At 40.7% G+C, this 27,981-nt stretch overlaps 1 protein-coding gene and 1 long non-coding RNA gene across 3 annotated transcripts; one reads left to right on the top strand and one right to left on the bottom strand.

Moving 5' to 3' along the window:
- The first annotated feature begins 12 nt into the window (after positions 1-12).
- LOC133915488 (probable RNA-dependent RNA polymerase 3) lies at positions 13-27,981 on the top strand. Its single transcript, XM_062358700.1, is given in 19 exon segments — positions 13-516; positions 1,218-1,749; positions 2,103-2,235; positions 3,209-3,292; positions 9,010-9,199; positions 10,296-10,509; positions 10,877-10,964; positions 11,038-11,178; positions 12,000-12,044; positions 12,143-12,214; positions 12,541-12,647; positions 13,365-13,513; positions 14,309-14,534; positions 15,623-15,848; positions 16,730-16,875; positions 24,160-24,319; positions 26,644-26,782; positions 27,218-27,387; positions 27,469-27,981. Coding segments are annotated over 19 exon segments (3,372 nt in total). The 5' UTR covers positions 13-215; the 3' UTR covers positions 27,718-27,981.
- On the bottom strand, positions 7,799-26,563 carry LOC133915568 (uncharacterized). Of its 2 annotated transcripts, XR_009909360.1 has the most exons (8): positions 26,338-26,563; positions 25,842-26,024; positions 25,696-25,752; positions 19,626-21,489; positions 19,428-19,546; positions 18,454-19,338; positions 18,221-18,348; positions 7,799-8,169 (listed from the first exon to the last, which is right to left on the bottom strand). It is a non-coding gene; the product is annotated as an uncharacterized LOC133915568 (long non-coding RNA). The 2 variants fall into 2 exon arrangements; XR_009909356.1 differs by having other exon boundaries at positions 18,221-19,338.

Raw genomic sequence — 27,981 nt, 5'->3', positions numbered from 1 at the left:
GTACGCAAACCACGCCACGGGCCCTCCCTGCAATGCAGCGCCAGGTTGCGCACTTGTACTCTCCTCGCGCCCATGCTTTTGATCCTCTCCTCGCGCCGGAGGCTTCGCTAGCAAGCTACCTCGCTACCTGACTCCCACCGCGGCGACACCACCTTCTCCTTCTCGCCGCCGCCGTAGGCGGAGGAATCCTAAACCCTCCACCCGGACCGGTTCCAATGCGGCCCTCCTCGGGCCAGCTGCCGCTTCCGGCGGCGGTGTCCGCGGAGCTGGCGCGGCTCGAGGCGGAGGTGGGGCAGCCCGCCGACCCTCTGGCGCGCGCCCGGCTCGCAGGGCTTGGCGAGGCCGCGGCGGCGCGGGTGCTCCGGAAGATTTCGAAAAACCGGCGCCCGGTGCAGAGACTGTCCGCCTACATCATGCGCATGGCGGAGAAGGAAATGATGGAGCGTCACGCCTCGGGGATCCCCACCGCCGACAGCGCCGCGTGCGGCTCCGGCCCCTTCCGCCGCTTCGCGCAAGGTTTCGGTTCCTTCTCCTTGGGCTGTTTTTCCTCTCGGCGGCAACGCTTATTTCGTTTTCATCCACTGCGTGCTGTGGTGTCGTGTGGTTTCCTTTTTTAATTTTCTCCCTTCTACTTTCGGTTGCGGTGAATTTCTATAAAAAAAACAATCTTTTACTTTTAGTCAAACCCTGTTTCTAATTTTGCTGAAATTTGCTTCTTCACTTCACTTCCGTAGGGTCATTCCCCCCCCTCTGTTCTCGTAGTTTTGGAGGTTGCTTTTGGACTAGATAGTCTGCACTCTGCACTACGAGGCTGTCAGTTCACTTGTGGAAAGTGACATTTCCTTTTCTTTTGGAGTATCTTACCAAGGGCATGCACGATGCAAGGATATTCAAATAGATGTTTAAAGAGAGAGAATAATGCCACATTACGAAGTATTTGCATAAGAGCCTTAAGCTGCAATGGAAAGATCTATTTTATTGAGAAGCAGCTTGAGAAACTTAAGAGCCCGTTTAAACTGTTCATTCATCCCAATGCACTTTCCATGCTAATCACGGTAATTGCTATGCTAATGACAGTGGAAACCGCTCAACCGGCTGAAGCGCTCACTTTGCCAGAAAACTCCTTTGGGGGGGGGGTGTAATTTGGTCATGTTGCCGTCATATTTCACTTTACACTGCTTCTCTTCTTCCTAGTAATGAAGGTTTTTGTCAAACAGAGGATTCCATATCTCGAGCACTGCACTACGATGATGTTGAAATGGAGGTTCAGAGCCCCAATGGTGAAATGGCCTATGGTCTTTCGAACCAGGCAAGGATCGACGAGCCTGTGAGCCCTGCCCGCCAGCTGCCTTGGTTGCAGTATCATGATAGCCCCTACGTCAGGACAGAAGCTTGTACTGTTCCAGACCCGGTTGAGAGCCCACCGGGTTGGATCTCTCCCGGGTTGCAGCATCACTCTCCTTTCTCAGCTGTGGCTTCTCCAATGGCCAATCGTGGAGGAATTGAAGCTGGTCGTCTCGAGTACCAGATGTCCGGTAGCCCTGCTGCCCGGGAGTTCACAACAAGCACTGTTCGGGACATTACAAAGCGTGTCCAACAAATGGATGGCCCATCAGGAATGGCAGGGCTGGCAGCACCACCTTCTGTTGCCACTGTGAACGATTTGAGGGCAACAGCGAGCCCTCAAATGTTAGCACTGGGGGAGCTAGAGTTTGATCGTTTTTTCCTCATACGTGTGTACCTTGCAGAGTAAGTGTTGATTTTGGGTTTATGTTTTTTCTATGGAATTGGGACAAATAACTTACTGCTTTTAACTTAAGCAAGGACCGAGTTCTGTTGAGACCTTGTTGTCTAGTGGAGTAAGAGCATTTCTAAGAGACTCTAAAACTCACCCTCTATATCCTCATATAGGGAGAGTTATATTGGGCTTTTTTTTGGAGATGCTCTAATGGACCAACAACACTAATTTTTTTATTATAATTGCTGGCAAAACTTAGAATTTTACAGAGTACCAGTTTCTTAAATGCATCACCTTTTGCTCTATTTTTCTTATCTTTGTTATGCTGTTGCTAATCCATCTTGCCTCCATCCTATATTCTTAGCAAGAAGATAGAAGACATGCTAGTGGATGCAAACTATATCAAGTATTTAAAGTCACTTCCCATGGATTGCTTTGAGTCGGAAATCTGGAACAAATTTGGAGAGGAGTCTGTACCGGCATCGGATAGAAGAAAGGTTATATCATGCTGGAACCTTTGTTGCTTTCTCATCATTTTCTATCATGTTAGCTGTGGGCTGGAACTGGTACAGATAGATGTACATCTTTTAATTGCTTACATTTTCTCTGGTTCGATGGTCTTTATCTGAAACAAGATAGAAATGCAGGGCGTGTTTTGGAAAAAAAGACAGTTGCATTTGCATGTATAGCATAGTCCTTGTCTATTTTGGTGGATATTTGTTCTCTGCCTCTGATACTTCACAAATTGCAGTTCTTTAAATGTTGATAATTAATTAATGAGGAAATATCAGGTGCGCACATGAGTATTTTGGTGTATATATGCACAAACTTAATCTCGAGCCTTGGATCGAATCCAAGTGGACCAAATGAGAGGTGTGAATTCCATTATCCCACTTTAGGCCGACTTAGGCCCAATCTGACTAGGTCAAATGAAAAGTTGTCTAAGTGGGTTAGAGAATTCCCACCTCCACTTGGGCCATCTAGATTGGAACCGATGATCAAAATTGAGTTTGTACATATGTGTATCAAAATACTCTTGTGCACCTGATATTTCCTCATAATTAATTTACTTAAAAACCAAGAGTACAATCAGATATTAATGCTAGCATAGACACATAGTCTAGCTATACTACGTTCTCCTATGATTTTTAGAAAAGAATGTTATGTTGGTGTCGTCTTTAAAGTTCCCATCATTTACTTGGTGTCTTCTAGGGAAACAAAAGAAATCACCAACAATTTGTTCATTTCAATGTGTTGTGATAAAAAACATTTTTGCAACACGATTAATGTTTTTACATGTAAGTTGTAGGCTTCGTTTGTGCATCTCCTAGAACTCTTAGTAGACCCAAGTAGCAGTATCAGCATCTTCGTTAGAACTTTGTATTCTGAGTCCTCATTTGGTTAAATCAGTGAACCATTTTAATATGCTAGCTATACCTAATGAATCTGTTTGCCAATTGATACCTGCAGAACCTTGATTGGGACTCAAGCAAGACAAGACTGTACCATTGTATTGTCGAGAAAAAGGATGACTCCATAGTTACAACTTTTAAGGTTTGTGAGTTTCTTGTTCCTCTTCTACCAGAGCCTTATCCTGCCTTGCTCTTCAATTTTGTCTAATCTACCAGTTGGAGATTTCTTTTGTTGCCTGTAGATGCTGAGTGCCAACATCCTTTTTGAGTCGAAATGCACTATGCACTGCTCTGAAAATTCCAAAAAAATAAAATGAACATATTGCATGTAATGTTATACCTACATCTGAAACTTCTATCAAATTAGCCGTAAAATGTATAGTACCAACAAAAATAGAAGTAGTTCATCATGAACTATTCACATGTACATGACACTATATCTATATGTACTATGTTTGTGATTTTTCAATTTGGAACAGTACACCATGCACTTTTTGCAAAAAGGGGGACATAGGCACCAAAACCTCATTCGTATATGCATTGTGGAGTGGTAGACATGATGCATATGCAAATATAGTGTTTTATTCTTCTAGCTCTTTTAGTCCTGCTTGTACATAACCTCTTTTCCTTTTTTTTTTAAATATCTATAAAATGGCTTGCTCTGTGGGACAACATTTTATTGAATTTAGATTTCTAGTTGGATTTCTATCTCTTACGCTGAGAGAAAAGGGAAAAAGGCAACCGCCTCTTTGCATTAGCATTAGGGTTTAAGAGATACAAGAGTATGGGCCATATGAGCCAAAAAGGTAGCTATACAATACCCAATATGAGACATGCACTTTTTTTTTTTTGGAAAAGTGAGCTTTATTAACTCTTATCGTTATATCAAGCTGATACAACCGCACAAGAGTTTACCTCCGGTCTCTGTATTACCTAGATACACACAACCACACACAAAGGAACACAAAAAGGACCCATAACGTTACATGAGACCCAAAAAATAGAAAGACTAATAAGAAGAAACACATCTCTTCATAAGTTATTATGATTAAGTTTGGACGCGAAGTCTATACTGCCATCCAAATCGGGTAAAAAGCTCCCTAGCCACCCGCTCCAACCTCGTACATGCTATATTAATCATCAAGCGATGCTCCTGCTGATGTAATGTAGATCACGAACGGAGCCAGTATATACAAGTAACAATAACCTGTAAAGGAGACATATATCTCTTTTGTTAAAGACAATATCGTTCCTGCATAGCCATAGCGCCCAACAAAATGTGGCCGTCGTTGCCATTATATAGCCTTTTATATTTTTACTACGACCTCAAAGTCAGTTCCCAAGCATGTTTTGGACACTTCGCGGTTGGTGAAGATTTGAAGCAACTTGGACTATTAGCCATGCGAAGCATGCGAAACGACAATCAAAGAAGAAATGCTTAATTGTCTCTAGTTTGCGACAAAAACAACAATTTTGATCTCCAAACCATTGCCTTTTCCTTATGTTATCATTTGTTAAGAGAACCCTTTTGTGCAAATACCAAAGGAATATTTTGATTTTTAACGGTATCTTTAATCTCCACATTTTACTCTTATGGATCGGTTCGTCACCTCACCTGGGCCCTTGTACAAAGAGCTAACTGTAAGATTTTCAGTTTAGTTTAAGCTCCATTTGAACTCATCTCAGCCCCCTGACAAAGTGATGTTCGTTGTTCGTTAGACGAGTTGTCAATTCATTCCATGCTACTTGGGCCATTGAGATCCCATCTAAACGAAATATTTATGGGAAATGACTCCATCGCCTTGGCTACCGAGTCTTGTTTGTTTTGCATTATATTATATAGAGGGAAATTGGCACCTCAATGACGAATTGTCTAGCCAATTGTCCTCCCAAAATCTAATCTCGGAGCTGTCATTTATATTAAAAATACCATATTTTAAAATGATATTTTTCACTTTCATTAGTCTAGCCCGGAAGTGCGAGTAGTCTGGTTTTACTTCTACTTGAGAAATAGGTTTTAGCCCCATATTTGTTTTGAAGCAATTCTTGCCACATCTCATCCTCAGTTAATAGCTTGTACAACCACTTGCTGGGATTGTCCCTCAATTTTTCCTTATTCTCGATCTAGGTAGAAGATGCATTGCTTCCTATGTTTGCCATTTGTAATCATTTGGAAGTAGTGTGTATTATTGTCTTTTTGGAGGATATTGTTGACCTTGGCACGTTGGTACCATTTAGTCTCCTCTTCTCTGAGTAGTTTAACCAATTTTTCGTTCGATTGGTTCTTTATATTAATCTCATTTTCTGTTATACATCGAAACTCAGAGTTTTTGTCTAGTTTGTCGATTATCACCAGGTCTTTCTTTTCTTGTTTATATGTCCCACTAGTGTGCGCGGCCCATCCTTTTAGGTGCCACTTCAGTGAGCTAAATTTATTCATCCAACTTTGTGTGAAGGTCCGTCCCCTCGACGGACGAATCCATAACTCCTTAACTCGTTCCGCAAAACCTTCGCGAGCCAACCAACCTAGCTCAAACTTTGTAGGATCGAGGAGGCCGACTAGAGGAGGGTGAATAGACGGTTCTAAAAATTATCTATCAATTTAACCAATAAAGATGCAGAATTAAAATGATCGGTTACAACACGTATAAAACCCCCAAACTCTGTCTCAACAAGTGACAAATTCTATGTCTATGTCAAGGTTTGCAACCTAAGGTGATATGTAAGAAATTATGATTTTAGAAATATAAATTGCATGAAAGTAAATATCACAACATAGAAGTAAATAGCACGAGAGATGACACCTCAAGTTTATCCCGTGGCATCAGTGATTTGCCGATCACCTCTAATCCACGGTGAGGTGGGTTCAAACCTTTAACCGATCCGCTATCAAGTATGCAATTCTCATCACGAGAAGAGTTTATCAACACATGGTAAAACTCAAGTAATTATCAAGACCCCTCTTAATAGTATGACATTTATTCTATCAATCCGATCATTTCTCTTCTCTAATCACCATTGACCGGTAAAAGAAAATGCCATACATTTTATACCTTTGCCTTGAGCTAGCCACCTCATTGTACTTGACGAACACATCATCCGAGTTCCGATGTTTTTTCTAGGTTGTCATCAACTCTTCACTTGAGCTTGATGACGATGTTCATCCTCACTTTCTATCTCGATCATCTCTATCTTCCGGAAGTTTGATGAAATTCACTTGATTGCTTCCTATGCACCAAGCATGGAATATTTTTCTTTTCACATCATCTTTATCCGGTTCACCACCGAGATATGAACCGCATGCATCAAGCACATAAGTTGTTCACTAAGCTTGTCTTGATCTTGCTCTTCCAACTCGGCATATTGAATATCTTAATTCAATATTTACCTTCATATGGAACCTAACCCCAACTTACTCTCAATCACATAGCACTTGGTTTAGTCCATAAAACTCAATTGACAATATCATACCTTTAGTTACTTGATCTCCACAAGCAACTTTGGTCTTCACGTTTATTGTCAATATTCTTAAGACCATCCTCAAACTCCGATGTCTCTTCCTCTCTAGCTTCTTCTTCACATAAGCATCACTTAGAGCTCAATAATCTCGATACATATCTTTTGATCTCATGGTATTACTCAACAAATTCATGCTTTATCACTTTATGCATCTCCTATGGAATATTCTACAAACAATTCTTAACATAATTGTTTGTCCATAGGTATTACTACAACTTACCCGAGCATTACCTTAGAACTCATTCATCTTGATGCATTTCTCTTGATCACATGATATTCCTCAATGGATCCATGCTTAATCTTCCATGCATCACCTATGAAAATAACCTATTAACAATTCTCAACATAATTGTTAGTCCATAGGTATTGCCATTAATTACTAAAACCACACTTAGCGTCTAGATACACCTTCAAACTTGAAAGATCTTTTACCTCCATTTGGAGATAAGTCATCGATATGTAACATGATCGGGGTATGGTCTGATAGAGATGTCCGCTCGAGCACCTGTAAGACTACCAATGGGTATTTTAATTCCCACTCTATAGTCATTAAGACCCGATCAAGTTTCTCAAAGGTAGGGTTATCAAGGTTGTTTGATCAAGTATATCTTCTTCCCAAAAGTTCGATCTCTCTTAACTCCAAGCTATCGATGACTGTGTTGAACCAGAAAGGCCATCAATTCAAGAACCTGTCATTATTTTTCTCCTGATTAAACCTTAAGATGTTAAAGTCCCTGCCGATCAAAATCAGGTATGGATTGTCTCGAGGAGTTGGACTCGGATTTCCGAGGGGTAGCCTTTAGGTCGCATATCCTGCTTCCTAGCTCCATCTCATCCATGTCATCCTCTATCTCATCATTGGGACATGCACTTAACACTATCATCATAACATCTCTTGGCTCATCCTCAACAGGGTAAATTTAACATTTTAGAAGGAAAGGGTTTTCAACCCAGTGTCATTTCATTCCAAACAGACCAGAGGTCTTACAGCAGTTTTACACACCAAGATATAAGCTGAAATCTGAAACTTACTCTATCAGGTAACAGACCAGCATTGAAACATACTCCATCTCACAATATTAGTCCACAACCACCATTTGCACAGACCAAAACAACACTAAGTCTAAGAAAAAAGTTCATGATAAATTACCATCCATGCCCCAATGAAATGGCATAATAATAAAGTCATGTACAAAAGAGTTATTTACAAGAGAGCACCCAGAACAAAGATCAGAATGGACTTATACTGTGAAGGAGACTCCAAGTAAAAGGACATATATTGTGAAATGGAGGGAGTTACAAGTTTATAACAAACAAGAAAACTGAACACTGTCACCCTCTCTCCCTTGGTAAACCACATCTTTAGTTTGCGAAGCCTCGGTTTCCTGAGGTTCCAACCACTCGGTCCTTCTTGTATTCAGCAACTGGGAATCCTGAGAGGTTGCTTTATGTGCTCCAGCATTTCTCGAATGCATAGCTCCAGCTCCTGCAGTTTGGATTCTGGATGCAGCAAGCGACAGCTTCTGAGCATATGCACGATCGAATTCCAAGGTTTGATGCATCCCTGGCACTACACTTATTGAAAACATAAAGTATTCCTCTAGGATGCATTGCTAATAATATTAAGAACTGTAAATTTCTGCCTACTCAGCCAACAAATTAGCCACTTGTTACAGCTGTCACCTGTCGACCAACAATTCCAGAAACCACAAGACCACACCTGTTGAGCAACCACAATCTCAGAAAAAACACAGATTCGTTTTCTTTACAGAGCAAACGAGTTTCATCTTCTACGTGCTGGGTTTTCTGCATCTCTAGTTAATACCTTATTATTTGACAACCATACAAAACATGTACTCTTGGTGGAATATGTATATCCCACAAGGATGGTAACTTGAAACAATACCTCGAAAATTAACTATCCCATCGAAAGATTGTAAACTACACAATGTAACCTTGCCTTTTTGTGAAGCACAATTTAACCTCATCAATCAATATTCGTACAGTCATTCAATGCATTGCACAAAAAGGTTTGGAGGGCCATATTTGAATATCATTTCCTCTCTAATGTTTATATATTGGAGAAAATCACCCGATCTGACTTTTCTATGGTAATGTCAAGTGCACGCGTGCTTTGATGTGTGCCATCCACTTGATGCTTTTAGGAAAAGTATAAACCCTGGTGGTTGTGACCAGACACAAGTAGTAGAATGAATTTTCTTCTATCATTGTTTCTTCTTTACATATTAGTCATCTGACCTAATCTATTTTTCATGCTAAATGTTGCACAAAAGCATATCAAGATTCTCTATAATTGTATCTTTATTTGATTGGATTCAGGGACCATATATAGAGAATACAAGGACTCATCTGCAGAAAAGTCTTGGTGATGACAATGTTCTGGTTGTGAAGTTTGCAGATATACCTGGGCATATGAACACCGCAGAAAAATTTGGTATCTACTGTACATATTACAGTCAGGTTGCTGAAGATGGTATCATTTTGGGTTTGCGGCGCTATCGCTTTTTCAGTAAGTTTTTTTCCTTCGAACATAGCATCTCTTTCCCTGCTGTTCTACTCCCTCCAATCTTTATCTTCTCCTTTATCAGAAAGTACAACTTATGAATTCTACGGGTAAGTAGAAGCAAGCCAACCTTGACTCTGTTGCAGCTCTTCAATCTAGTCTACGCCTACCTTAACCACTGTTCTCAATACAGATATGCTAATAAATACCTAAGCACCACCCATAACTCAAGATGGCTATACGTACTATGGTACCAAGAAGCGAGAGACTTATGAATGGTAACTGTATCATGGCACATCCATTCCTTTCGTGACATGGTGAACAGGGCAAAAATCCAAAATGTATGCTTTTCTAAGTTCCCCTTCTTAACCTTTATTAAGAAAAGGGTTTAGAGGCATGATAATAATGGGCATGTGAACTGCACTCTTCCCATGAGTATATTAAATTGTAACACAGAAATCATTTCTGGGGTTGCTTCCGTGTTTCTCATCTGATCCTTGTGAACAAGACTAAATTGTAACATATCCGTCCAGCACATCCTTGTCAGAGTAAAGTGTACACCGTAGTAAGGAATGGGGTTATGAAAAGTTCCTATATGCTTAACTTGTCATAGAGAAGTCTTTACTCATTTCAAGAAAAGATAGTTCTCTCTTGATGGTTCACAGTATTTGAAGAAGACATTTGGCTACTTAGGTAAGATAACAATAGCATAGTGCAGTAGTTTCCCATGTTTCTATCCCTTTGTGTTGAGCCTGTAGTTGGTCAAGGTACTGCTGCAGGACAAGGCCGTTTTTATCGAAGCTTTCATTTTCGTGTTCCGGAACGTCGATCTATAAATCTTCCATGCGTGGATGGATAAGGAAAAGAGTTTTTCTTATTGAATCTTACATGACTTATTTTTCCATAGTACAATCTTATTCTTTAGCAAAATCAAGATCATTTTCTTCGAATCTTGTACACGCAAAAATTTGCAAATCCACATCGGGGAGTCTTTTTTTTTTGGGTATCACAGCTACGGTTTTCTTGAAGTGTCTCACGTTTAGTAGCTGCATATTGATCCTGCTGTATAATTTGTCTTGACTGCTCTACCTTTTTTTACCAGTTTTCAAAGATGGAGGGAAGGAGGAAAAAATTGAGGAGAAAAAGAAAGAGAGAAACGAACATTGCAGCTCGTCTGTTAGGTGCTATTTTGTTCGTACTGAGTCTGGGTGGGATAGGGATGAGCCTTATATCCTCTCCAACAAAACAATTGATCAGGCCCGTAGGCTCTTTATGCACATACACACTGCTCCAACTGTGGCGAAATATCTGTCAAGGTAACCATCTTATTTACTTTTATTGCCCAGTATTAAGCGATGAGTACCTTTACACGTCCATTCTACTGTTTTTGCTATGTGGAACTTGAGTTGCACACAAAACAGCCAAAACGAGGTGATGTGCTATGGAAACATGAAGTTTGACTAGATTTTTACTGCGTATGGAATGTACAAGATTGAACATCCTGTACATTAGAATGTAATGCTGGATGTTGTGCGGTCTGCCTTTTGTCCTAGTTTATAGCTGCAGCTGGAAGCCCACATTGTCCCATTTCTTTAGTACAATTTGGCCGAAAGTGGCGATCTTTCAAAGGTGCAAACTGAATTTTGCCTAAAATTTATGTAATCTTTTGTGGGAATGATACAGGTTTTCTTTGATATTATCCAAAACTATGACACTAAATGTTGAATTCCCGGAGGTTAATGTTAGAATAATTGATGATGAACCTTGCAAGGTATGCATTTCTATCTTCTCATGTTTTGGCTGGCTGCTTGATTATATCATTTATATTTGACTGAATGTTTCAGTATGAAGATGGAAAAATCGTTGTCAAAGACGGGGAGCCCTTAATCCATACGGATGGGACTGGCTTAATTTCATTAGATTTAGCTCTAAAATGCCCCACCAGTGTCTCCAAGGGACTTTTTTCGAAGGCACATGACCTGCAAGTACGCCTCCCCCTCTCTTTTTTTTACCACCTGTACACTTGGCCAAAACCAAAGATTTTAAGATTTAGTTATGAGTTATCATAGATATTTTAACACAGGTATACCCATTATGGCTGTGTGCATTCTGGACGTCTTGTTGGTGCAGAGGCCGGAAGTTGTACTTCCATTATCTAAAAAAGTATACCTATTAAAATTTTGGATAAACATAGCTTCTTTGAGATGGTACAAGCACAGATTATTTCCTGTATTAAGTAATTTCAAGTTACAAATAAAATTTAGTAGCATGAAATAACTAAAAGTTAATAACAAACAGATCAAAACTTGAAATAATCTTTGCTAAAAGGAAAGAGCAATAAAAGAGTCAAACATACATACTTATGAATATGCAAGAGCCCTCAGCCACAGATTATAAAGGAGGTTCATCAATTGGCCTGACAACTTTTCTTGTCTGACATGATATGAAGATTGGTGGTGTTTTGGTCTTACCTCATTTTATTCCTTTGCAACTTACCTGATTATCCATTATAGGCTGGGCATTACTGTAACTATTACATCCTAATCAACTTCATCACATATGGCACTTATGTTGATCCTTTAATTTTAATTGTCCACCATACAATATCTTTTCATTTCTGCATTCATATTGAATCAGCTCCATTCCACATATATTTGGATTCATTATCCTAAACGGTGATTTTAAACCATTATAATTGATACTTCCATGGATAGCTAATGACGGTGTTGCCTGCTATTTTTAGCTGACACCAACCTTTCAATTTACTATTCTCTATTTATTATTTTATATTGTTTTCCTTGCGCAGGATACTGTAGATTCAAAGCAACATGGATACCTCATCCCTGAACATGTATTCCCTGGACTAGTAATACGATAATTTGATATTTTACTTCTCAACTGCTCTATGGTATAACTAATCTTCTTTCTCTTTGTTTGTCTCTACTCTAGCCTCTTCTAATGCAGATGCGTTTGTTCCATAATGGATGTGCTGTAAAGGGAACCCTTCTAGTTGATAGTAGGGTACGTCTTCATCACTTTTATGGCTTGAGCTCTACTTTAGCAAGGTTGTTATGGTTTAGCAGATTAATAAAGAATGGTTGCTTCAGGCATTACCTCATTCCTAATCTTGCTTATTTATCACGTCTGTTGTTATACTTTTTAAAAATTCAATGTATCTGGCTCTACAATATATCATGACAGCGATGTGGTTTTGTTGACAGTATTGGGAAATTCAATTGAATGATCCCAGTGAACATTGTTTTCAAATTAATTGTTATACTGTCCGTCAACTTTTTACCCAATCTTTCAGGCACAATCTATAAAAATGTATTTCTTCTGTGTTACAGCTTCCGGAAGGGACCATTCATATAAGACCATCAATGATAAAAATAAAAGCTGATCCAAATTCATCAGGTATCCAGACATTTAACTCGTTGGAAGTAGTTACTACAAGGTATACCAAGTAACCTTCAATTGCATTTATTAGATTTTATTATTATACATCTGTTTGCTTGGAATGAGCAGTTACTTTTCCAATTTTATTGTGCACGACTTTTTAGAATCTTAGTATATGCACGGGAGGTGGCATTGTACATGTGATAAAATGAAATATATTTTGGTCATTTTATCCTAGTTACTACCCACACTTCACAATATTTGTTCGGTACACATACTGACATACCTAGGTGGTGGCATATAAGTAATTTTTTATAGAATCAAATCATTCCTTAGTAGAGACATGATATTGATCAATCTGATGGACATAAGTTTGATACGATTTTACTAAATAGTACTCAAATAATATGCAACCTAGATATGTGGACCGGACAAATATTATGAAACGATGCAGTGGTTTGTATTCGAGCTTATACATCAACACCACATTTGACAAATATCTGGAGCTTTAGGTGAATTGCTTGGTTGTTGATGGTCAATAAAATATTATTTTTCTTTTTTAGTGGCAATGGAAGTTTTTTTACCCTTAGGGCATGTTTGTATAGGATGGATTTGGACCTAGATCCTTAGGATGATGTTCAAATTTGAATTAAATCCAAAATACTCCCAAAGCAACCCTTCATTCAAACACCTCTTTATGGTTTTCTATGGTTGCTGGAGTCTTTTCCTTTTGGCTAACACATTAATAACAATTATTATTGTTGCATCTTTTCAGCAAACGACCTAAAAGGGTAGTGACATCAAGGTTCTTAATCGCACTACTTCACTATGGACGGGTTCCAACGGACTATTTTGTCGAGCTTCTAGGGAAGGCACTGAAAGATATTAATAAAGTTCGTCATACAACTAGAGATTGGCTGGAAGGTTGGTTTGAGATTGCCTGTACGGTCATTTGTTTCTGCTGCATTATACTGTAGAAGTAGTATGTTATGTGTCTGGATTGAGGGAAGAGATTAGAGAGAGAATTGGGGAAATTGAGGCAGCAGCCAGGGGTGCCTAGGGCTAGAGAGCCGTAGAGTAGAGAGGGTTTCCCAATTCCTTCTTGTCTTTATTGATAGATCCCCCTCATTATATAGAGGGGATTACTTGACTCTCACGCAACCTTAATAGATACTCCCTCCGGTCATAAATACATGATATTTTGGACAAGACACGGTCTCTAATGCATAGCTTTGACCACTATTTTCTATTAGAATATATTTATAAAATCCATTAAATTTGTGATATCATGAAAGCATTTTTCAAGTCAAATCTACACATGATTTAAGGTTTCCAAACTAAATATTTTGAAAGCTATTGCTAGTCAAAGTTTTAAAAGTTTGATCAAACTTTGTCCAAAACATCATGTTTTTATGACCGGGGGAATAAATGATTACAATCTTATCTAAACTCATCTAGAAAATAGTAAAGGAATTACATAATAAATTAATGATGTGGCCCTAGAGGTGGGGTCCACCCTTGCCATGCGCCTAGCTGGCCATGGCCTGGGGTCGGGCCCGTGTTGTATAATGACGGCTGGCCATAACATTGTACTTTTTGATTGTTTGGTTATTTTTTCACTTTCCAACTGTTCTGCCATTTTTAATTTACATTCAGTCATTTACCTAGAAACACTTTGCCTTGGTTATTGCATTTTTATTAATGTAGTTCCTTTTACAGTTGCATTTAACCATGCTGACATGGATGATTCAATGTCTGCACGAATGATTCTTTCTGGAATTCAACCACAAGATGAGGCCTATTTGCAATCCCAGCTAGCTCTAATGACTAAGGAGGAAAGAAAAGGAATCAAACAAGGAAAGATCCCGATCGACAAATGTTATTATCTGATGGGCACAGTGGATCCCACAGGGACCCTGAAACAGGACCAAGTTTGCGTGATACTGTAAGTGGCAGCATTATCAACCACATGCTTTGAATTGAATGATCTTTCATTTATGTCTTTCTGATGCTACTTGAATTTTTTAGACATTTTCGAGGTTAACAATCTTTATAAGACATGGAATCTTACTTTCTTTGGATCTGTTTGCATATTTTACAATTTGTTTTAATAGGAATTGTAAAAACTCTTTCCAATTTCAATTACATCAGAAACTTCTCATTTATGCTCGGAAATTGAATCATGATAATAACCTTGACTATAAGGTTCTATATTTTCTGCCATGGAGGTTCTAAGGAGCACAATTTTTTCCCCTTCTAATGTTTATAAGAGACATGCAAAGCTGCACCAGCCTACCACTATTGCACACTCCCTACTTTCTAAGCCGTTAGGGTGGTGCTGAGATTTGTGTTGTGGTGGGAGTGAGGGCAGTTCTTTGTGATTATGACATATGAGTGGACCAACTAACACAAACCACAAAGTGAACGAACGGTTGCAACAGTGAGAGCAGGCATTCCCACAAGTGGCAACACTGCATTCTTTTTTGAGTTCTTTAGCTGTGTCACAACATAAGCCGATGCTTCGGAGTATAATCTGCTCCTGTTAGATTGGTCTGAAGTTGTCTGATAATATGACTTCATGATGACTTGTGCCCTGTTTGGCACAGCTTGTGCTTCTACACAATTCGATTCCTAGAGAATCCTATGAAAAACAGATTTTGCTTCTCCGGATTATGCAGTTCATTCTCAGAATCTACTTACTGATAATCTGTTGCAGAATCCTATCGTTTGACATAGCTTCTGTATAATCCTCCAGAATCCACAAGCAGAAGTTGTGCCAAACAGGGCCTTAGTTATTATGCTAGTCTAATGATATTATCAGTGTAAATTGGTTGATAATATGGTTTCGTGCAGACTTTATGTATATGCTAGGCTAATGCCATGCATACTGTATTAGGGTAACATAAAAACAGTGGGGCGTCTATACTTTTATTTTATTTATGACTTGATTAAGATTCTTACCAACTTTTTTAAGATAACTCAGAAGATGAACTGCTCCCGTTTTTGTTACTTACTTTCTCTCATCATAAACAGTGATGAAGGTCAACTTTCTGGAAAGGTCCTTGTTTATAAACATCCTGGGTTACATTTTGGCGATATACATGCCTTGACCGCAACTCATATTAATGGTTTGGAGGAGATCGTGGGAGATTCCAAATACGCTATATTTTTTCCTACTTCTGGACCAAGGTCTTTAGCTGATGAGATGGCCAATAGCGATTTTGATGGCGACATGTACTGGGTCTCAAATAACACACAGGTTGGTCATGCATAGCTATCCTTGCTCAACAACAGAATCCATGGAGCACACTGCTTGGTTCCTCAGGCGTGAACAGTGCCAATTTTTTATTGTTGAATTCACATTACTACTTACTACTAGTTACTACACTCATTGCTTGTTTATCTTGCAGCTGAGTTTCAATTTTTTTCACATAGCAATTGATTGGAGTTTTAGAAAACCCCATGTGTACTGATTAGTCTCACGTGACCCCAATTATAAGAATATTGTGCTGCCCTTAATTCTAGTGGAACCTGCCATGTGGGCCCTATATGCCAGTGTGACAATAAAAACCCATGCCACTTTCGACCCTTTTTTGCTGATTTACATCTTGCAATTGCATGATGAATTGACAACATTAGATGTTTGTTTTGATGCTATATGAACGTACATACACTAGTGAAACCTTGAATAGAAAAACCGGTTGCAAGGCCCATTCCCGCATAGTCACCATAATGTGAGGTGGCCGAGCAAGTACTTGCTGACATTAGAAGCTTGTTGCGTCGTCAAATGGCTGTGGTGGCATGTAGAGTAGAGAGGGTAAGGGGTGATAGTGCTACAGCGCTGTGGCATTGGCTGAAAAGTGAGGCCGTGCAATGGCAGTGGGCTAATAAGTAGGTGAGTCAAGGTCCCATGTGAAGGGAGAGTAAGGGAGGGAGATGAAAACATTTCATTTAGAATCTCCAGCGAGGGAGGGAATAAAAGGTTTGTTGTTGTTGAACTGAATGATAATAGACTTTCTTCTGGAACCTATTTTTTTGCACTCATTTAGAATCAAATGTTTTCATATGCCATCACTTCTGTTGTGTTGTTTCTCTCCGGGCAGACTTGTCACTATATGATTGCAAAATTGACCTTTTCAGCTACTGAAGCTGTTCCAACCTGGTGAACCATGGGTTCAAAGAATTACATAAAAAAAGATGGAACAGAAGAAGCCTCAGGATTATGATGGATTCAAGCTGGAAAGCCTGTTATTCCATGAGTTCTTGAGATGTAGATTTACACCCAGGTATTAACATTTGAGGCTGGATTCTGCTGTATCCTTATAGTTACTTTGACGTGTTTATTCACGACTGCGCCTAATAGGAAGGCTGGAGAATGTCATGATATTAAAAAGATTAATATGCGTTTGATTTTTGTGAGGACCAAGAGGTAATAATATTGAAGTCCAATAGGTGCCTCATTGATGAATAATGGTAATACGGTTGAAATGTAGGGACTAGGGATGCAAGTGCACTAGTAGCTGACCACTGACACATCCTAATTCTTTTGCTTACAAGGGCCATATGCACAAAGTGAGCCACCAATTGAGGGCCTATTTGGATGTGCCCTCTCCCTGGCCCATCCACATGGATGGGCCGGGTATTAAGCCCATCCAAATGGCCCTTGATTGGGAACTGTGGTTATCCCACTTGCATCCTTAGTAGGGACGCCATACACAAAACTATTGTATATGGGTCAGGTTGTGGTGCACATGCTTTTTAGGCGTCGCCTAGGTGTCTAGGCAAAATGCAGGGGCAAGGCATCGCCTCTGCCTTATGTGCATGCCTTGATTTCATTAGTGCTCACCGTAGCCCACTCTTCTCCAGTCGATTCCACCGTCACCCACACCTCTCCGGCTCGATTTTGGCGTCGTTCGCCCCTCTCCATCCTGATTCTAGCGCCACCCGTCCCTCTCCAATCACCATATTCTGGTCTAGATCGTGGGGTGGAGGTGGATGCCTAGGAGACAGAGATGGATGGGGCAGCGACGAGGTACAATCGGGCGACGACAAGAAGCTTGGAGGCTGTGGAAGTGGGAAGGGCAGGACGGGAGGGAGAAGAGGAAGAGAGATGGCTGTGGCTGGGGAGGGGACGTGATGATGAGGATAAAGAGAGAAGGTGCAATTAGGTTTGGTTGCCTGTTGGAGGTGGGTTGGGCCCACTTGGTTGAGTGGGATGTGCCTAAAGCTAGCATATCTTCTTTTCCCCTTTTCATTTCTATTTTTCCTCTAGAAAATACACTATGTTGCATGTATGGCTCTGTGTATGGCATCGCCTTGCCTTGAGCGCCGAGGCGATAAGAAAGGGGTGGGTCGCCATGCCTTGCCTCGCCTTACTGCCTTTAGAACAATGGTTGTGTGACAATACCAAATGTATATGTCTGTTTTTAAACTTAACTCAATTTAGAATTTTCTTATGGAACAGTGCCAGTGGGGGAGGGCTCTCCCTACTGAAATAATCAAATGAAGGTCAAATTACCAAAATTAGAACAATAGTCTAATCTAATACAACATGCCAATATTAGTGGAAGGAACAATGGCAAGTGATTAAATTTAAAGGTTATCAAGATATCAAAACATAGCCTTACAAACCTGTGGAGGTAGCTTGACAGTTCTCAGAGGCATTAAGCCTCTCTGGCTTATCAATCTAGCAAGCATAGGAAATCCAATTTCGGTAATCCTCCCAGACTTCTTCCGTAGTACGAGCCCCGTACAGAGACCTAGAAATTTGAGGCAATGAAGGAATCTGATAGATACGATTAGATCCAAATAGGCATTTAGAATTAACCCTATTCTTGATAATGGGAATCACGAACATATCATACCAAGCCCGCCAAGCGGGAGAAGGGAATTCGGAGAGGTCAGATGAGATAGATGGGTGTGTTCAAAATGGAATGATCCCCTTTCTCATGATTGAATTTCAGTTCGCCTTTCTTCTTTTCTGGCGGGATATGAAGACGGAAGCAAGGTTGTTACGGCGGCGTGGCGAGGCGTGGCAACCCACCACCTTCACAACTTTACAGCGACATGGCGCGTGGCGTGGCAACGCCATACACATGTGGCGAATGCAAACATTATAGTATAAGATATTAGCAAATGACAATGTAAATGTATCTCAACAGTTATAGTCTAGAATATTAGGAAATGTAAATGTAGCACAAAAGATAAATAGCAATGTAAATGTAGCACAAAAGACACAGCATTTTCTCATCATTCAAAGTTTCAAATATCTCATCTATCAAAAGTCATCCAATGCAAACTCATCGAAATCGTTAGAAGCATCCACATTCTCCACATTATCTTCAGTAGCATCCATTGGTTTGTCACCAAAATCATCAACATCAACATCATCCACAATGATGTCTTCTTCCTCTCCCTCCCTCCTCATCATCTTCAACCACTCTTGATATATGTCGTGCACGACGAGCGTAGGTCCTAGGAAGGTTACGACCTCGAAGCTCATGTGATGCACCAATTGCTTCATCAACTTGGTTCCATGTGATGTCCAAAACACTAGAACATTGAGGTTGGGCCGTTGGGTCAACCCATTCATTTTTCCAATCAAAGTCTTTCATAACCAAAGGATCAGAGCTTTTACCCGCTTCCTCATGGTGTTTTTGGAACCTACTAGTCATTTTCCGATTGTAGGCAACATAAACCAAATCATTCAATCTTTTATGCTCTAGCCGGTTTCTCTTCTTTGTATGAATCTACAAGCAACCATAAAAGCAAGCAAAGTTAACAAAAATCTATTATTAATTTTGCTAATTGAAATGTGAAACTTGAGTACTTCACTTACAAATTCAAAAGTGCTCCAATTACGCTCACAACCAGATGATGAAGCACAAAGACTAACAATACGCTTAGCAAATCTTTGTAGGTCAATGGATCGGCCACCATACGCATGCCACCAATAAACTAAATTGACAATAAACATGCATATATTACGAGTTAAGCCTTAAATAACATGTTGTAATTAAAATTTCAAATCACTTACGAGGGTTCTTTGACTTTATAGTTTGGAGGGCCATGCAATTCTTGAAGATGCCTCCATGTTGATCTTCGTAGAGCATGGATTGTTCTTCAATTTTGTTTCGAAGGGTCTCATCTTCCACCATTCGTGCAAGCACATCATTAAAACAACCCCTTATGTGCCCAATATATTCATCATTCTATTTTTGGATGGCATAGAATTTTCCTGGGTTCAAAAGAAGGGCAGCACCATAGAGTGAGGTGTCCATTTGCCTATCCCAACGATCCTCAATAATTTGTAAGATCTTATTGAGCAAGCTTCTCTTGTTTTCAGTACAAAAGGCAACATTTATCCTCTCTTTTGCATGATTCATGAGAGAAGCAACCTCTGGCATGGCAGGCCTCTCATCACCATCAACCACCCTCAACACAATGATAAGTGGTAGAGAAGCTCTAAGGCAATCCTCAACAGAGCTCCAAAACTCCCTAGAAAGCACAATATCATACACTTTTTTTCCGGCCTCAGTCTTTGCTAGTTTGCAACTCTTTGCTAGTTTGCAACTCGTCCAATCATCAGAGGTAAACAGATATCTCAGTGCATCTCTGTGCTTGTGCAAACTTTGCAAGGTGAGAAATGTTGTAGCAAATCGAGTTGCTGCTGGTCTCACAAGATCCCTACCACCTGTCTTCTCCCTCATTGCACTAAGAAGTCTTCCATGCCTATAGATGAAAGTAGTCACATGCCGGGCACGTGAGATAGGCTTCTTGAATGCCTTCAACTTCCAACATCTTCCAACATAAGATCCAAGCAATGTGCAGCATAAGGTGTCCAATAAAGCGTAGGAAACCTCTCCATGAGAAGCTTGCCCGTTGCCTTATAGTTAGCCCCATTGTCAGTGACAACTTGCACAACTTTATCTACGCCAATGTCGCTTATTCTCTTCTCTAACAAATCAGCTAGCATCACTTGATCATGAACTTCACTTGATGCATCAATCGACTCTAAGAAGAAAGTCCCCGAAGTTGATCAAATGGTGCCCTCTCCTATCCGTCCATCCATCTGACATTAATGTGCAGCCATATTGCTTTCATGCATCCTCATGGCTCTTCCTCAAATCATCTGTCTCCTTAACAACCTTCTCGAGCAATGACTCCTTAAGCTCATGGTAGGTAGGAGGCTTGTACCTACAACCATATTGTGCAGTGACCTCTATAGCAATCTCAAATTGCCTAGAATTTGCGGCATTGAATGGTATGCCACACTCATAAAAGAACCTGACCTACTCCAAGTTGACAGCATCTCTTTCTTCTTTTATCCTCATGCTAGCTTGGATACTGATCTAAGGACCCTTCAAATGTCTTTCTTCCATAACCTCTTTTGGAGTTCTCCTAAGCATTGAACCGACTGACTTTGTGTTGGGCTCTTTTGGTGCACTAAACTTCAAAAAGGTAGATTGTTTCCTTTTGGCAGTTGTCCTTGAACTAGGATGCACAATGCTTCTAGAAACATCTTGGGACTCCTCTGTCACATCAATCACATCATCATCTTCTCCTTGAAGCCCTCCTTCATCATCAAGCAGAAGTGGTCTCTTCTTGCCCTTCAAAGCAGCTTGCATCTCTCGAGCGATAGCTGGTGTGGTTTTGCCACACTTCAGAATATCTCCATAACCACCCACAAGATGCTCCTTGAGCCTTATAATTCCTCCAGTTACAGTTCTATCACACAAACAACACTGCAAGAGATCTCTATCATCAATAGTCGGCCAAAATGCATATTTCCATCCAGGATCATTTGACCTTTCTGGCTTCCGCTTTGGATCAGTCTTTGGATCATACTTTGATGCGGCGTCTGAGGCCTCCGCACTTCTAGTCCCTTGAGTAGCCATGTTCTGAAAAAAAGTGGCAACAACTTAGAATCAGTTGGCATTGGCATTTAACACTTCAGCAACTAGAGCAATATGCCAATATGCAATGCAACAGCTAGAGGCTAGAGCAGTCGACACTTAGCACTTTAACTTTGAAGTGTTCCTATTTCCTTTGCATATTGCTAGCAAGTTCATAATATTTCCTTTACATCAGTCGACAGTTACACAATATCATAATATAAATACTTTGCGATGCCAGATTTGAATAACGAATAGCATACTCTGAAGACTCAGGACGCTGTAAGATCGAAATGCTCTAGAGAATCATGTGAATACCATTATATTCGCTTGTACGTTTAGGCATCACTTCCTGGTGTCATGAACGCATCACTGCAATATACATTGTATGATTTTCGAAGTTCTGTTTGTGACTGATCTATATCTCTGTGAAGGTATTTAACTCTTGATTGTTTTTTCATAAATATTAAATTGCATTGGTATTTGAAAGGGCGCACTTGTACAGAATCTTAGTTTTCCCTTTGCACTTCACAAGAGCCTGAGTGCCTGACTCTATATTCTGGAACCATGCTGATAGAAGTGCGGAGCAAAGGGGAGCAGTGCAAAGGGAAAACTAAGAGAGGAGAGAAGAGGGGTGATGGGCGACTGCAACTCAGCACACTGCATTACATCAGAGAGGAGAGCAGAGGGGCGACGAGCAACATACCCGGGGAGGAGCAGCAGAGGAAGTCCAGGCGATGGGCGGCCGGAGCAGAGGACTTCCGGGCGGAGGGGCACGGAGGGCTTCCGAGCGGAGGGGCAAGGAGGGCTTCCGAGCAGAGGGGCAAGGAGGGCTTCCAGGCGAAGGGCGGCCAGAGCAGAGGGTGGAGGCGGCGGAAGCGGAGTCGGCGGAGGTGGAGGTGCCGGCGAAAATCCGGCGGAGGTGGAGGCGACGCCGCTGTAAAGTGCAGATGTCTAGCGGGTCGATAGAGTGCGGAACAGATGTCTAGGTCTGGAACTCTCGGACCCTTCTAATCCCCTCCGTTGGATTTTATGGCGCCCACCACATGCCTCTGGACGCCAAACTACGCCATTGCAACGCCATAGCGACGCCATGCCGATATGGCAGACGCCATAGATGCCGACGCCGTGGCGTCACTGTGGCGAGACCCAAAATACCGCCACGCCACCATATCGTCGTTATGGCGACGATATGGTGACGCCATGATAACCATGGACGGAAGCATCGCCGCTACGGTCACATCAATCAGTTATGGCTCGGACCCTCTTAGCAGCTGGATCCCTCAATAGAGGGAATCCCTTATTTGAGGGAATCCCTAAAAGACCAGCGAAACAACGAGTGAGAAAGATAAGGAGCAGTAGTAGGAGGAGCTTTCATTGAAATAGAGGACAAAAAAGAAAAGAAAGCAAAATTGCTTTTTTTTCTTCTTTTGAAATCCATTATCAAGCTTAAGAAGAACGGAGATTGAGAAGAAGATAAATGAACTTAAGTCCTCGTGGAAAAATCAAGAGAGGGACGAAAGGTGACTGAAACACCTGAAACGGGGACTACCCGAGCTAATGATAGAGGCAAAACATTTCAGATTTTGCCAAAACAATTTTGTGAGAATAGCAGGAACCACAACAGAACAAACATTAATTCCCCAAAAACCTTTCAATTGGAAATTTGTTAACCACCTTGTAGATATTATCTCTGCCGCATGTGGGATTCTCTAACTGCCACAGGAATCCATGATGGAATTCAATATATATTGTGTAGTAGTGATGATTGACTGCTAGTGCCTCCCCTACTATTTCCTTGTCAAAAAATACAGACATAAAGGGCCTGTGTAGTCACAACACAGGAACTTTATAAAAAGAACAGAAAAGAGGAATATTGGCATATTCAAAGTGTTAGGGTAAACACCGCCGAGAGGATAGCCAGACAGTGTCGGTTGCTATGGGATGGATTAGACTATAGATTGGGTAGATTTAGATTATTTCTTCTTTGCTTGATTACAATGAATGTTGTGCCCTTTTTTATATAGGAGCTAGATCTTAACGATCTAAACTAACAAATTTTATCTTTAAGACTAACTAATAGATCTCATCTCTAACTAATCTAATCTGAGCTGATCCCTAATAACTACTCTAACTAATCTGATTTTGTGCTACAGTACCATGATTACTGTTCATGCGGTGAACAGTAGGTGCGCACGATAATTCCTGTACGTAACACAAAGTCTCTTCTCACCTTATAAATTTTATTAGACAGTTCAATTGTAGAATCTAAGTTTCGAGGGCCACTTGGTAGGAATAAATTATTGACTATTGAGTTTTATAAAACTGGTACAGTGTGATTTCCTCATTCAAGAAAGTAGTGGGTATTCTAGCTAAAATCATACATATATATGGACATCAGATCTGATTTCCTCATTCAAGAAAGTAGTGGGTATTCTAGCTAAAATCATACATATGGTCTGAGCAGAATGTTATAGTTATCTTGCTTTTCTGTGACCATTCCCTTTATGGGAAATTTGAGGATCAGCATTTCAGACTTTTCCACTCGATGTCTCATTGACATGTGGGTGCTAGCGCCACATGTCAGTGAGACAATAGAGCGGCAAATCCTCAAATGCACTTCATTGGAGTAATTTATGCAGTCAAATTGACCCTTTTTTGTTTTCTGCCATTCAGTTATGTTCTGGGTACAGCTGCAAATTGTTGGTTAACATTTATGGATCGCCTTCTGACATGTGGAGTTTCTGAGGGTGAAAAGGAATCAATAAAAGCTAAGATGCTTGTGTTGGTTGACATATACTATTTGGCTTTGGATGCTCCAAAGACAGGGAACAAGGTTATTTTCAATCCCGAGCTCATATGTTCTATAGTTCAGCCATTCTCTTTTACTTTCCATGGGCTACCAATATTTGGTATGTTGTTAACCATCCAAAATGGTAAACCAAAACCTTATGAATAGGATGCAAGTAAGTGTGTTCCACTAGTTAGTTATTGTTCTCAACAAGTTCTTAGGAACTTATTGGTATGGGTTTGTCATTCCATGTGCATTAAATATTAAGGTGCATGCACCATACAGTTCACTCAAAAGTCTAAGCTAATAGGGAAATATGGGCATTTTTTGTTTAATTGTGCCTATCAAGACTCAAACTCGAGGCCTCTAGCTCTGATGCCAAGGTCACCTAAAAGTCTAAGTTGATGAGAAAATGTGAGCAATTCACTTATACTTCTACATTAGATGATAGAGATAAGGTTTTAGTTTTTTCCCTATCCTATGATTGTGCGGTGACATTAGTTCAGAGAATTCCAGATATTGCTAAATGCTATCTTAATCCCATGTGCTCCAATTTTCATGCTAATTGGGTACATAATCTTGCAATTTAATTTTGTGCCTCCCAATGCTTTACTCTGCCACTTTTGTCTACCACATACTGGTTGAACTAACCACATATAATTGTGGCCATATTGATGTCACAACAAACACGAGGATGCTTGCTTTGTTAGGATCCAAGTTGGATACAATACTGTGCTGACATTCCAAAGTATTCTGCAACATTAGGGTTCCGATTGAGTAACATACTTCTTGGCATGCTAGCCTAGATAATTCGATTTAAGTGTAAGTTGCAGAGAACTCTAGGTATTTGGGCACCAGTTGCAGAGACACTAGGTATCATAGCATAAATGTTTTACAAAACAATGGCTAATTGAATAAATAAACCGGAATTGCATTGCCATATTAAAGTTTGGTAATTAACTGATGAGATGGCTTACCTAACCAACAAGTAAGTTGAGGACCTTTCAGATTAAAATGCAGATTAATGAACGGCTGATGTAATTTACTATATTTCAGCTAGTATTGGTAAGTGGATTTGCTATGATCCAAGTACTTAATAAACCCGGCTGCTTCTCTTTATGCATTTCAATAAGTCAAAGTGAAAAGTAATGGTTATTACATATTTGTTCATATTGAGTTATTTTCTTAACACTTTTGTGTGTGATAATTCTTTGACGTAAAAGAATGGGAGATGCACAAGTCTGACTGAAACAATGCAGATGAAATAATATAAGTACAAATCAGAAAAGAAAGAGATAACTATGTGTTCAAATTTTGGTTATATGTTTTGGCATCCTTTGTAAGAAAGTTGTGTGCAAGAAAACAGTGGCGGATCCAAGACCAAATTTGAACTAGGGGGGAGTCTAAGTTGAGAAGAATACCTCAATAATGAAGCGAACATCTTAATTCCCCACAAAAGGCAACATAAAAATATGAACCTGCAAAATAAGCAAAGGATGAAATTCATCTATTATATTAAGAGGTAATCGATTGGCAACAATAAAATCTTGATTAAATTCATTATTACCTCTGAATTCTGTCCGAGCAGCTGCAGAAGAGGGGCCATGTTACAACAATAGGTGAAGGAGGTCTAGGAGGAGGTGCAGGAGTGGGCATTATTGCTTCATTTTTTGCATCACCTATTCCACTCTCCCCCGTAGATTGGCTACTCAAAGAAATTGATTTGAAAAATCTCTTCATTATTGATGTCCTACACATCAGTAATGATATTTTAAGAGTCAATTACCAAATACTGCACTTAAGACATGAGGTCATGAGGACAATTCAAAACTGAACAATCATAGCTCGAGCAAATTATAATCACCACTGGCCACTGTGGAAAAATCCGCATACCACATAGCTGGTCGTATTCTACCAAATGAGTGGCTACATTGCCAGAACATCACCAATGAACAAAATCTGAATATTTATCGATGAACATAAAACGCATTTGCACTGCCCACTTCCAAGTTTCAAATGCCACTAGAAATTAGCATTCGAAGTTCAGACATTCAGTAAATCACCTTAAGCCCAGCCAAGCACTCGAGCAGGATCAGTCGAACTGACTCGATTCAGTCGCGTGCCCTCCTCGGCTCCTCCCCAGACCCCAGGCCCCTAGCTCACCTACAGCCGCCCCGACCGGCCGGCCGCCGCGCGACGGCGGGTCTCCCTCCCGGTTCCCCGACCCCGAGCAGTCGTCGCTCGTCGGCTCGTCGGCTTCTTCCGCCCGCTGCTGGACAACTTCGAGGCTCTGGCTCTGTCGTAGGCTTTAGACCTAAGAAAATGAATATGTGTTCTGCTTTTAACTCAAGGCCTTATCTTCCAAATAGATCAATATTCCTGAGCATCTGATGGTCAAGAAGTACCCACACTTCTTGGAACGGGAACCTTCCTACCATTCAACATCCGTGCTGGGCAAGATCTACGATGAAGCGATTTCACAACAGTCTGAAACTGCACCTCCAATCAGTAAGTTGTTATTTCTTGTTGTCTCGTGTACTCTCTTTTACGTATAGCATATTTGCCTAGCTTACTTATAATTTATATTTTGAGGGATCATTTACTGATAGCACATATATGGGTACCAGTCACGGAATTAAGTAGTTTCACGTAAGAATATTTTCCTCATCATCACGCGACAATGAGTTTCAGGGATTAGATATTCTCCGCAAAAGCTTGAATCCAATAATGATTTCCATTGATCATATAAATTGTCCAAATATCATGTCAGAGCATCATGCTCAACTGGCTAGGTCTAGACATCTCACATTATGCACATAGCTGACTAAATCCTTTTGGCTTGTGGTTATGTATGAAAACTCCTCTTGCATTCCAAATAGCCCAGAAATTTTCTCAGACTTGGTTGAATGTATGAATTTTTCCAATACCAATTTTGTTTATCAGATATACAGCCCCTCGAATGCTTTACAAAGGAAGGAGTATCTGAAGAATACAAGCGCCGTTGGACATATCTTTATCGCGAATACTTGAATGAGAGCTCTTCACTCTGCAAGCAAGAAAACAAGGAAGAAAAGAACATCAAGTTCCGAGAACTCTACCAAAAGCATAAGCGGGTAAGTAAATTAAGGATCCCACCTTCTTTGTTAAAAACGGAAGAGCTAGCATTCTGAGATGTCCTGCTCGTGAGCTTGCAGACGTTGTACCACGCCGAGGAGTTCGAAGAGAGCCCAAGGAGCCGCTCGGATCTGTTCAACGAGGCCTGCGCGGTGTACCAGGTGGTGTACGAGCACGCGCTGCCTCGCAACGAGGTCGGCAAGTGCGGCTTCGCGTGGAAGGTGGCGGGCCGCGCGCTGTGCCAGTTGTACGCGCGGCAGCGCGGCGGCGACACGGTGCTCTGCTCGCTCCCGGTCGTGGCCGATGCTCTCAGGAAGAATCGCGCGTAGCACGTTGCTCTCTGCTCGGGACAGGAGCCTGAGGAGCGCCTGTTGTAGCACAAGCAGATGTTGCAGTAGCAGTGCTAACGTTAGGAGATGCACAAGGTGCGAACCTGTAAAGCTTAATTCACCTGCGTCAAGCAGAGAATGATGTCTGTGTGTATGGTATGTATCGCTCGTAGTGATGTCTATGGATCGACTGGGTTCAGACTTTCATTCGGAATAAGGACTCGTCCATGCCCTCTGTTTCATCAAGAACAAAAAACTTGCCCA

This window comes from Phragmites australis, chromosome 1 (assembly GCF_958298935.1).
Source record: "Phragmites australis chromosome 1, lpPhrAust1.1, whole genome shotgun sequence".
Taxonomy (NCBI): domain Eukaryota; kingdom Viridiplantae; phylum Streptophyta; class Magnoliopsida; order Poales; family Poaceae; genus Phragmites; species Phragmites australis.
This window is presented reverse-complemented; position numbering and strand designations above follow the sequence as displayed.